This window comes from Vollenhovia emeryi, unplaced genomic scaffold, assembly GCF_000949405.1.
Source record: "Vollenhovia emeryi isolate VEMERY1.0 unplaced genomic scaffold, V.emery_V1.0 DF939262.1, whole genome shotgun sequence".
NCBI lineage: Eukaryota > Metazoa > Arthropoda > Insecta > Hymenoptera > Formicidae > Vollenhovia > Vollenhovia emeryi.
In genome coordinates this window covers 619294-631676 of record NW_011967104.1, presented here as the reverse complement: position 1 = coordinate 631676, position 12383 = coordinate 619294, and the positions used below count along the sequence as shown (strand labels likewise).

Here is a 12383-nt window from a genome sequence, read left to right as displayed (position 1 = left end):
TTTTCAATGTCCACAGAGGGCGTATCGCATTCGCGTATCCACGAAAAACGGGGCCGTGACATCTCTCAGGCTTCTCTCTGCTTTGGCCAACTCATGGAGGTTCTTACCTCCATGACCGTAATCGAATCCCCCCCCCCCCCCCAAAGTGTCGCTCTCCCCCGATTGGCCGTGTGCCACGTGATCTCCGTGCGCCTCGAGCTTCAAAAAACGCGATTTCAGGTTGAGTTGACCGTTCGCCCGATATTCGTCGATCTCGTCGACGTCGCGAGGAGCGTGATCGACGCTCGGCGACCCGCGTTCCCTTTCGTTTCAGGCTGCTCCGTGGAGTACGCGCGTCCGCGCGAGCAACGCGCTCTCGTCTCCAGATCGCCCTGACGCCGGTGTGGACCGCGCCAGATTACCACGTGAGATTCTAATCGCAACCTTGGCTACGGTGATATGCCGGCAAACGTGGCGATCGCGCGGTAGAGACCCCGAGAAGTTGCGCGACACTCGGCGACATGGCAATGCTCAATTCCTTCCGCTCGGCGCGGAGCAGACTCGCAGCGGCCGGTAAGCGAATCGCCAGCGGCTCGCCCGCACCGACCCTGCGTGCGCGTTTCCCTCCCACGAGTCCCTCTCTCCGTTCCAGCTCCGTGTCGGCTCTTACCTCCGTCATTTTTCGCGCCGATCGCTGCCTCTCGATCTCGCGCGAGGGATCGCTGTTGGAGCCCGTTTGCGCGAACGCTCCTTAGCGTCGAGAGAACAGATGGGCGTGCGGTCTCGTGTAACGTGCACTCTTGCACTCAGCCGCGACAAAAAGAGCAAATTTTCGACCTTAACCTCCCATTTCCGAGCGAGGAGGAGAGTTTACCAGTTTGTTAGACGTACCGGGGGATAGTGTCGTTAGACGTACAGAGAAGCCGGTGTAATTCGGCAGATTCGACCGATACCCTAAATAACCTAACCTAACCTAACGGTCGAAGCGCGTGAAAAAAAAGAGGGGAAAAGTGAAAGAGAGGCACCGTCGCGCCCGATGCTTCTGTCTCAGAAACGAGAGCAGGGAAGGCACGCATCTGCACGCGCCGGCACTTATTTGGCGAAGGGTTCGCGAATGCGTGGCGACGTACAAGAAATTTGAGGTTGTGCAAACAGGTAAATGCATACAGGGGAAAGTATTACGAGATAAGCTTCTAATATGAGATAGCAGGTTTTTAACGTCAAAACTTTAATCGCAACGCTTACACGATCTAACAAAAAATTTTCCACTGAACAGCTTTCAAGGGCAATAAATTAACGACGGGACCAATGCTGCCTGTTAATTTAGTAAGGAGAAGAATAAGGACACTTTTGTTATGCAAATCGAACCCAAGCTATCGTTTGAGCCCACACAGAAGTTCGTCGGATCAGCCGTTGTTGAGATCCGAAAATCTGAGGACCTGTCAACCCGCGTACTTGCGTAAACTGCACGGTCTGCCTCGCGCGCGCGGTTCTAGCTACGCTTAAGTCCAATGTCCACGATGCTAGAACTTGGTCCAAGTTCTAGCATCATTGGCCTTTATACTTGGTGCGAGACACTACTGTGTCTTGTGAAAAGCACTGCTATTTCATATTAGGAGCCTATCCCATGATAAGGGACTTTTCTCTATACGTGTGGGAAACGTAGACTGCGGTCCGCTTGATGTTCCGAAGCATTCTTCTTCTCCTGGGGCGTTTGGAGCATCAAGTGGACCGTGGCCGCAGAGACGCTTCTCGAAGAATAATTTGACACGCATCTTTACATGTCGCCGCCGTCAGCCAGCTTCGCCATGAATCAAACGAGTCAAATATTAGTCAACCAGGTCACCGATTTTCTGGACGAGGCCAACGTCGAGGGAGCTATGTGGCTTTTGATGGAGAACCAAAAGGATGCTGAGAATAGTTTGAACGGCATTATGTCCGCCATCGTCTCGAATCTCACCGGCTCTGTGTCGCAACACAAGCAGCCGGTATTTCAATCCTCCTTCGAAGTGTTGACGTTCATACTCAAGACTCACGATCCCGCGGTAACCGTGCTGGAGCTCCAGAAGTACGTGAGGTGCGCGAGCGACCACGTCAACTTCTGTGCCATCTTGGACGCTCTGCAGTATTGCCTGACGAGGATACCGAACAAGGGCAGAGTCATCGATTGGTGCTTGGATTCGCTTAAGATATACGTCGAGAATCTACCGCTGCCGGACGACGTGGACGATGACCTGAAAGAAGCCAGCGATAGAATTGTGGACACACACAAGGTGATCACAACGTTCCTAAAACCGTTGGTGCAGGAGGCGATAGTTATCGAGTCCAAGCAGAAGAAACGATCTGTATTGGGCGGCTGCCTGCTAGCCTTTTTTATTTTTCTGTGCGGAAAACCCTTCTGCTGCTTGAACAAGTACATCAGCGAGGAAACTGTGTACGAAGAACTAGCGAATGATATGGTGTCGCAAACGCTTTGCCTCACCGGAGATATATTGTACTTCTTGGACACTGTTGGCCAACGTAAAAGATACTCTAGCTGCGTCAAAGGGCGGCTGGAGAAATATATATCCGACCATATTTTCGATTGGAATCACAACGTACCCGACGTGGCTTACGCCAATTTTTACTTTTACGTATTTACCAAGGAAAACTATTGGACACAAGTGCCGCAAGTATATAATCCTTGCTATATCCTTGAAGCGTGTGCGTACTTTTTCAAAATATTGCTCAGCGAAGATTACTCGATCCCCAACGGATTAATTTTCATGGAAAACGTTATAAGACGCATTCCGTCGCACTCTGTAGACTCCAAGGTGTTGAAACTAGATATATATACAGAATTGTTTCAACCGATCACCAAGGTGATGATTTACTCCAACAACGATGAGCAACGAAAGATGGCAGTGCGCGTTTTTCAAGAGTATATCGAGATATTTGATATAAAAGCTAGATATACTGTAATCTTGTATTTGTACGAGATCGTCGAACATTCTAGCCTGCTGAGTTTCATCGCTGGTCTGTGTAAATCTTATATCGCTGAATGTCTCGACTCAACTCCACGAAATCCCCAATTTCTTGGGAAGAATATGAAATTGTTACTGAAGAAGGTTTGCAATCTGCCACATGGAAGTTCGTCCGACATAGTGGAGATATCGGACGAAATCATCACCGCGCTGAACTTGCTGAGATATTTGTTTATCAGAGATACCAACGATGAGACGGGTATTTGGGATATGACGGACGTGCTGAAGAACGATTATCTGAATCCGCTGAGAGAAGGCATAGACTCGAGCAAGGCGTATTGGCGAGTGAAGATGAAAGACTTGGAGCAACAGAAAAAGGATTTAGCTAGAGAACAAGATTGTAGCAAACTAATGCAGGCTAATGCTGACATGGAAGTTACATTGACGATTGGCGGTGAACAATTACCGATTATGCCGCTCTCTCCAAAAATGTCCATCTGTTCTCAAGTGCTAAATGGTTTAGATGTAATGGAAAGCATTCTTATACGAGTTAACGAATGCATAAGTATGAATGGAAAACTTGTGAAAAAGTCTGACGAATGTTCCAAGTAGAAATAAAATCAACTATGTCGTATTGTCATAAAATTGTAAGATTGTTTAAGATTTAATAGACTTTTTAAAAATTGTTTGTTTTATATTAATACCATTATGTTGCGTAATAAAAATTATATTGACATAAACAATTCTTATGTCTCTTGTTTAACATATTTATACATAATACGTATCTAATAACTAGATAATTTTAAAAGTAGATATTGATTTTATCAGGTTTTAGACGTTTATGGACTTCCAGGACTTTGCTGGCTGATCAATCTGAAAATGATAATAATAGAAAAGCAGAATCGCAAGAATCTATTCACGAGGAGACTGACGAGGAGTATGAGAAAAATATTAAGATAAAAATACTTAACGCTTCTTTACAATTTGTTCCTGATATGGGATGGAGCAAACAAGCTATTAGTGCTGGTAATTTGAGTTCTTTTTTATATGCTCTATTTGTAATTAATTTTTCCATTCGCTTCGGAGATAGTTTATCATAAAATGACCATTAAGCATCACGAAAAATTAAATAATTCGCTCTACATGTCTTTTAAAAAATAGGTTAAATAAAATCAATTTGATACAAAATGTTTACAAAAGAATAAAAATGTTTTATATTTAACTATTTATATATTCTATCTACTTCTATTACACGAGTCTCATGAAAGTAATCGATATCTGATATATATATTTTGTTAACAAGACATTGAAAAAATATTAAAAAATGTAGTTCGTATTTTTAATTTAATAGCTTCTTTGCAATTGTATTTCAATTTTCCTTATGTTAAGTTTGATCGATTATTGTTTGTCCACGTAAAATGCGATTTGCCATTACCGATATGCATTATTTTAACATGAAAATTAAATAAAATGACGTAATCGAGAGTTATGGTGTCCAAGGTGCTGAGTCGATTGGATATCCGGGTGTGATACATGGACTGTTTCCAAACGGTAGCGCAGCATTAGTCTTTTATTTTTACTCTATGTGCAACCGGGACCTGAATCAAATCCTGGAGAAAGAGGCACTGGCTATCGAAGCGAATCCCTCGAATCCACGGAAGACGCCGGAGCAACACGTTTGCGACGCCGTGGAAACGCGATTGAGAATGGTGGTCCCTTACAAGAAAACCTGGCCGCAAGCAATGGCCATTATGAGCCTACAACCGAACGTACTGACCGCTTTGGCAAACTTATTAACTTTAGTCGATGATATCTGTTACTATGCTGGCGATAAGTCTGTTGATGTACGTGGTATCGCCAACTTTATCTGTTAGTATAAGAAATATATTATTTGGATATGTGCTGTTTACATAGAGAATATTTTGTTATTAGATTAACTGGTATACCAGGAGAATGATACTGGCGGGTACTTACAAAGCCACTGAATTGTACATGTTGCAAGATAGTAGCGAAGACCACAAAGAAACCTGGCTGTTCTTAGAAAGACGAATAAAGGATATCTTCCAAGTACAAACGATGCTCTCCAGCTCAATCAAGCCGGATGAAACTCTAAACCGTGTTACGGAGACTGCTACTGCTGTTTTTATAACGGTACGATTATTTCCGATAGATTATATTGTAGATAAGATGGTGAGTCAGCTTCAATATTGTACACTGTATATACAATTACATTTCTGTTCTAGGCCCGTAATATACTTGGATTGAATTAATGAATAAAGAGAAAGAGTAGGTTTTAGGGAATGGAACTTCTTATAGACGCTTTCGAATGAGTATAATTAAACATTTTTGTATTTAAATGAAAAGGGAAGTTTTATTTTACTTAGGACCCTGGACTCGCATTAAAAGTCAGTGTTAAGAAAGGAAATATCAGCAGACATAGCTGATTTATTTTACATAGTAATATATTTTAACAAAATCTGTACAATAAAATAGGGTATAAATCTATATTATTTCCATGCAAAGATAGAAATTGTTGATTAAAGATATATCAACATTATTCTTTTAACAATAGATTAAAAAACAATTCGTTTACCCTGCATATTATCATAATTAAGTATAACCATCTGGTGTCAGGTATATCAAAATTTTGCTATTCCTATACTTTGCTACTACAAAATAGTAGAAAAAGTCAAATTTTTTACAATAATTAACTTACAGAAATTTTATTGCAACTTTCTCCTAGGTTTACGTAACTAATAAATACGAAAGATTCTCTTTTGATTGAATAAAAATAACCAATTAAAAACAACGTAATAATATTCAAATTTTCCAATAATTTTTAACTTTTATCTATTTTACGTATTTTCACGTTAAATAATATATGTAGTAGATGCGTCACGACTTGAGAAAAATATTAAAAAAACTTTTTTATCAAGTATAACGCACATACCGAGGACAAACCAATTTCTCATATATGTGCATGTGTATGTAAGCACATACATTATATACTTTTATTACCATTTTATCATAAAACTCTATTCTACACCACTCTTTTTTTTTATTAATATGCATCTTGATAAAAATAATTTCATTAATCTCAACAGTTATTTTACTTCTTTATCTGTCAGTTCTTAATAATGCGCTTCTTGAATGTATCCCTTGATAGTTTTTGGCAAAGGCAACTTGTGTATGTTATCTAATCTAATATACTGACGGATGACAAAGCGACAAAGGTATTGCAGACTCCTTACTTGCGTGAATCTGCTCACTGGTTTCGTTAATCTGACCGGGAACGACGGATATCCCGGATATTTTGGCCTCGAGTAACAAATCACGGCGGACTGGCTGAAGTTCATGGAGTGATTTATCAGGGCGGCCACCGAAGTGAAGCCCTCGTTCTCGCTTTGATTGCATAGGGAAAATAGGCCGCCGCTGTGTTCCATACGCGCGTGCAGCATCTTTCCGGATGACTTGAAGCTGAGTGTTAGAACGTACCTATGGACAAACGGTGGAACCTTAGCGTACACGAGAATACAAAATCCTGCAGAGTCAAGTTATGCGACATACGCACCTGTCGTCTGACGAATCCCGAACCAGAAATGCACCATCGGGCTCGGATATGAGTTTGGCGTCAGCTTCGTCCCCCGATATGGGACCCCAATACCATCCGTATTTACTTAGATTAAGCAGCTCCTTCGCGAGGCTCGCTTTAACTTTATGTTCGTTGTTTAACGTTTCGTTTACGCTGCCGGAGACTTGCGCGATCGCACTGGAAACTGCTAGCGTTACATCAGAATAGGTAGGTCGCGTCCCTGTCGCCTCGCTGACGGTCGCAGCGTCGCCTATCGATTTGTCTTGCTGTCTTGTAGGAACTGTACGAGGATTTGCGCCGGTTGTACCGCATTGCGTGCTAATGTTTGCCACATTTTCTTCGATACCGCGGCAGGGGTTGTCAAGTACGTTGTTCAATCTGGCTTCGTGCAAGAGTCGTCTGTCCGACGAGGCCTGCTCGTCACTTGGAAGATCTCGTCTCTGACAAGAATTGAGCGATTCAATAACAGACGCAACATTGTTCTGCTTCGTGCCAGAGCAAGGGCTCGTCGCTTCCGTCTCTTTGCCCTGGAAAAAAAAGCAACAATGAGGGAGAACCATCCGAGACAAGAGACACAACACGACGTCGCCGGAGAGGAGCAAAGACGAGATCTTGCTCGAGACAAAGAACGGCGGGCAGGAGGAGACTACCTTTTTCTTGGACTTGCAGAGATTCTTCAGCAGCAGGTGCTTCTTGACGTTGCACACGAAGTCGAGGAATGACAGCCCGCTGCTCGACGCGCCTCTGAGTCTGTGATCCGCCGACCTGGTGTCGCACGTCGGGTCCTCCCTCTTGCACTCCTGACGCCGATCGCCCTCGCACCGCCGGAGGAGCGTAGCGAGCCTGCCGCTCGTGTACCCGCGCCTCGGCCTGCGTCGTGCGCCCGCGGCATGCTCCGCGGCGGTGCCCGCGGTCGACCCCGGGTCCCTGCTCTCATCTGTCATACTCGTGCGTGCTAGTGCCCGAGCGAATGCGTGGGTAGTACTCGGAGCCGATTTTCCACCCGCCGTTCTCGTAGCCGCGGGCCGCGGTACTCACGCGCGCGCGCGCCATCTACTCGGCGCGGCCGACATCATTTCCGCGTCCGCGTCCGAAACTCGAAGACCAGCGGGATATCTCGCGTGGAAAAATTCCGTCGGGCAGTGGAAGATGTCGCTCCTCTCGTCTCCGATGCTGTTTAGTGCGCCGAGCACCCGACAGATTGCACCTCCATTAACTTTCGAATGCTTTCACAATTTCAACGGAAAAAGCTGATTTGCAATTTCTGTAAAATTCGTGAATTTGATTGGAGCACACTCATAGGGTGCGCTCCGTTTCACGCGTGATGTGCACAATGCATCATTTATCCCTCTTTAACATTTTGCGAATAACAAGGATAAATCATGCGAGAAACGGAACGCACCCTTAAGCCCGTATCAGATTACGGATTGAGATTGGGATTAGATTGAAATTTGACCAATCAGAGTAAAAGTTACTGAATTTAAGATTAGTAAACTTTACTGTGATTGGTTAAATTTCAATCTACTGGGCTAAAGTCCATATCAGACTACGGATTGGGATTGGGATTAGATTGAAATTTAACCAATCACAGTAAAGCTTACTAATCCCAAGTTCAGTAACTTTTACTCTGATTGGTCAAATTTCAATCTAATCCCAATCTCAATTCGTAGTCTGATACGGGCTTTATAGCGAATTTGATTGTCTGCACTAGTGCGCACTGAGTGCACAAAAGGCCTGTTTACAGTCCATTTTTATATTTAACTTTGTCTTAAATGCATGTTCAAAAAGTATTTAGCCAAAAAATAATTGCGTGGAAGCTACACAACCATACAGCACCAAAACATTAATGTTTCTGAAAGCTTTGGTGCAGTCTGCGAGATTATTTTACTGACTACGAAATATTTCAAGAGATATTCAAGACGATCCTTAAATATAGGAATTGATTGTAAACAAGCCTTGGTGTGCATTCAGTGCGCACTAGTGTGCAAGCAACCGAATTTGCTATTAAATTATGCCGTTTCAAAATTTTTACAACAATTACAAAGCAGTTTTGGAACAGTTGTAAAATTCGAAAATTTGATTGGAGTACATGCTCTTAAATTTTGCCATAATTAACAGCATACGCCAATTAGATTCAGGATTTTACAACAGTTGCGAAGCAGCTTTTTCTGCTGAACGCGGCCAAAGTTTCACAGCACGTACTAAACGACATAATTTTTAAAAAGGGAAAATTGCTTACTTATATAATTATATATAACTTTGTACAATTGTACACAATTATATATAATTATAAATGAGCTATTTTTCACGTTAAACAATTTTTCATATAAAAGCATGTACAAATTTATACATTTATACAGAACGGTTTAGAATTTTTATATAATTTTATATATTTGTTCATGTTCGTGCATGAGACATTTTTTACCGGATAAGTTTCGAGATTGAATGAAGAATGAAATAAAAAGTAGGAACGTATACTCGATTAACTCCATCAATAAGAAATGACAAGATATCAGAGGCTTGAACGCACTTTCGTAATTTTCTCGTAGAAATCTCCGTAGAAGGACTTTCCCATTCACTTTTCGCGTACGTCAGAAAGATGATTTGGAAATGATCGATTACATTTTTACTATTTGTGCACGTTCGTACGGCGGACCTTGTTTAGTATATCTTCAACGAGGTCGCGCAAGGCCGCGTACTTCTCACCAGATGAACGATGAGAATCCGTAGAAGAAATCGTAGAAACGGCGCGAGGGATCAAGGGTGAAAGGTGCGAATGTCGCTTCCGCGCCGAGCTTCAATTTGTGTACAAATGTACGCGAGGATTCGGACTTCATTTCGCGGCGAATAGCTACTTCTCGGCGAAAGGAAAAACGTAGATTAACCAACGTCGATTTCACCGACCTTTCTCAAGACAAGTAGCAGCAGCCGCTGAATCCTCGGCGCGGTCCTTTTTAAACGCTATCCTTCGAGGAACTTGAGAACTGTCGAATGGCAAATTTCTAATCTTAATAGGCAATTGAAAAGGCAATTGCTTCATTATCTTCAAAGAGAGTAGGCGACACATCGGATTTACATATACTACATCTAATTGTAAGATCTAAAACTCAACGCGAAAAAGTTAACGTTGTAAATAATTTAGTTTTGCTACGAATTATCAGACACGTTTTATAAACCAACAAATTTTCTATCCCACAGATTTCTTCTTTTACAGTAATCAGGGTTGGGAAAGTTACTTTATAAAAGTATCTAGTTACAGTTACAGTTTTTTCGCTAAAAATATAACAGTTACAGTTATAAGTTGCCAATTCTGAAAAGTAACGCGCTACAGTTACACCCTAGCGGAACAATTTCTATAAATAACTACAATACAAAAAATTGATTTAAAATAGAAATTTGTATAAATTTTTATATCTTCGTTAATGGATACGTTTAATTAATTATCTGCGTCCGCATTCAGCCTGTGTTCTGCCGCCAGAGTTTGCCGACATGCTCGGACAGCAGATTGTCGGCAGAAACCGAGCAGGATCTGCCGTTTAACTCTTTACCGTTTTTATTCCTTTCATTACAAAGATAAAAATAAATAAGTTTAAGATTTCTACACACTCGTAGACAAGAGTGCAAGGAAGCTCATTTCAGAACTTCAAAAAGATGACCAAAGAATGGATGTGTTAATTTATAATACCGCGTGCGGTTTTCTTCTTACGAGAAAGGGCCATACCGCGTGTCCATCCAGCGGGAATGTTACGCTATTAAATAACAGAGTTTGTTCCGTTTTGTTACCAATCTGCCGACAAATTGTGTCAGCAGATTCTGCTGGGTTTCGGCTGCAATCTGTCGCCATGTTGCGTGAGCAGGATCCGCTCGATTTCTGCCGCTAATCTGCTGTCTAAACGTGTTATCAAGCTTTGTTATATTTCTGTTGATGTTCTGCCAACATCATGTGATATATCAGAGCCTGTATCAAATCTGTAGTCTCTCTGTCGACAAAATTTGGAAACGGAGTTTCCTGATGCCTGTTCTCTACAGGCTTGGCTATCTGGGTATGTAATTCCCTTATCACATTTTCTCTTCAAAGTACGCGTGACACTCATCTCGACAAATCACCGTAGAAATCAACGATATGATTACGGATCGTGATAATTATTTAAACGCGGTTGACAAACGTTAATAACTCTCCTAGATGATCGAGATCTTGTAGAAAACGATCGCGTTATGAGGAGCGACGCGAAGACACGCGGAACATCCGCCTCGCTCGACTGATCCGCGCCGAATGATTCGACACAATAGATTGTTTTCGACCGAGAGTTCGCGGCGCTACGTCATTTCTTGGAATCGACGCTGGGACTACGGCGCTCGGCGAAACAAGGTCGCGCCGTACGCAGGATCATTCACACGGCGACAGTCGAATGAGTAGGTTGTGTCCGCGCCGCTCCGCATACGTATTATTCTTTTTTGACGCGCATTCACGACAAGTACGGGAAGAGACCGCGATCGATAGTGATCGGTATCATCGCGCGATCGCTGAATCCCCGCGATTTGCCATCGATACTCGGTTAATCGGCAAGACAGATGTCTAATTGGCAAATTCGGTTGCTTGCACTAGTGCGCACTGAGTGCACACTAAAGCCCGTGTCACACTATGCATTGCAGATCGCGAATCAGATTGAGATTGAGGGTCGCGGATCGCATTTCAGCCAATCAGACGAGACAGCCTCGTATCCGATTAGTTGAATTATGCTCCGCGATCCGCAATTTCAATCCGATCCGTGATCCACAATACGTAGTGTGACACGGATTTTAAGTCCGTATCAGACTACGGATTGAGATTGGGATTAGATTGAAATTTGACCAATTAGAGTAAAAGTTACTAAACTTGAGATTAGTAAACTTTACTGTGATTGGTCAAATTTCAATCTAATCCCAATCCCAATCCGTAGTCTGATACGGGCTTAAATTGACCAATTAGAGTACAAGTTACTAAACTTGACATTAGTAAACTTTACTGTGATTGGTCAAGTTTCAATATCTAATCCCAATCTCAATCCGTAGTCTAATACGGGCTTAAGGTTTGTTTACAATCAATTCTTACAATTAAGGATCGTCTTAAATATCTCTTGAAATATTTCGTAGCCAATAAGATGATCTGTATAGCATCCACGCGGATCAGTTTTTGGTTAAATACTTTTTCAACATGTATACAAAATTAAATATAAAAATTGACTATAAACAGACCTTAGTGTGCACTCATTGTCAGTGCGCACTAGTGCAGGCAATCGAATTTGTTATAACACGATTCACACGAGATCTATACATCTATACATCCAAGAATGAAAGCGCTAGCTAACTTGTTCATTGCGATAATTACGGACGATAATTGCCTCTTTAATCGATGCTCGTATTTAAACACATCTCGTATCGTCGCATTGAATCTCCCTGGTGAAAATAAAAATTGGAGGGTAAATCGAATGTAAGGAGAGAGTGATAGAAGCGTAAACGAAAAGTGTGGGAAACGTAATTTGGAACAGCGAAGCGTAAAAGAAACTTCAACGCTTCTTTTACGCTTTGCTGTTCCAAATTACGCTTCCTACACATTTCGTTTGGGCTTCTATCACTCTCCCCTTACATTCGATTTACGCTCCAAATTCTATTTTCACCAGGGCTCTCGTTGTTTCGAGTACAATTTGTTGGCTGTTTCTAGGTTGAAAGCGCGAAATAATACACGAAATATTGACTCGAGTGCTTTAATTAGCATTTATCGGTGATTTATTAATACCAGTGTCGCATTTGAGGATCACTTAAAACCAGGGTTGAGAAAGTTACTTTATAAAAGTGTCTAGTTACAGTTA

At 42.2% G+C, this 12383-nt stretch overlaps 3 protein-coding genes across 4 annotated transcripts; 2 read left to right on the top strand and 1 right to left on the bottom strand.

Annotated features, from left to right (window-relative positions):
* The first annotated feature begins 956 nt into the window (after positions 1–956).
* On the top strand, positions 957–3851 carry LOC105559613 (glomulin). Of its 2 annotated transcripts, XM_012008041.1 has the most exons (3): positions 1051–1134; positions 1256–3589; positions 3771–3851. In XM_012008041.1, the coding sequence occupies exon 2, from the start codon at positions 1761–1763 to the stop codon at positions 3552–3554; it is 1794 nt and encodes a 597-aa protein (XP_011863431.1). In that variant the 5' UTR covers positions 1051–1134; positions 1256–1760; the 3' UTR covers positions 3555–3589; positions 3771–3851. The 2 variants fall into 2 exon arrangements, with proteins under 2 accessions (XP_011863432.1, XP_011863431.1); XM_012008042.1 differs by lacking the exon at positions 3771–3851 and having other exon boundaries at positions 957–1134; positions 1777–3764.
* On the top strand, positions 3651–5212 carry LOC105559623 (ubiquinone biosynthesis protein COQ9, mitochondrial). Its single transcript, XM_012008054.1, has 5 exons — positions 3651–3657; positions 3771–3968; positions 4443–4786; positions 4875–5132; positions 5186–5212. The coding sequence occupies exons 1-5, from the start codon at positions 3651–3653 to the stop codon at positions 5210–5212; spliced, it is 834 nt and encodes a 277-aa protein (XP_011863444.1).
* A 594-nt stretch (positions 5213–5806) lies between these two features.
* LOC105559612 lies at positions 5807–7547 on the bottom strand. The gene is made up of 3 exons (XM_012008040.1): positions 7185–7547; positions 6514–7061; positions 5807–6437 (listed from the first exon to the last, which is right to left on the bottom strand). Exons 1-3 carry the CDS (start codon positions 7476–7478, stop codon positions 6074–6076), a joined length of 1206 nt encoding a protein of 401 aa, XP_011863430.1. The 5' UTR covers positions 7479–7547; the 3' UTR covers positions 5807–6073.
* Between the last annotated feature and the right edge of the window lie 4836 nt (positions 7548–12383).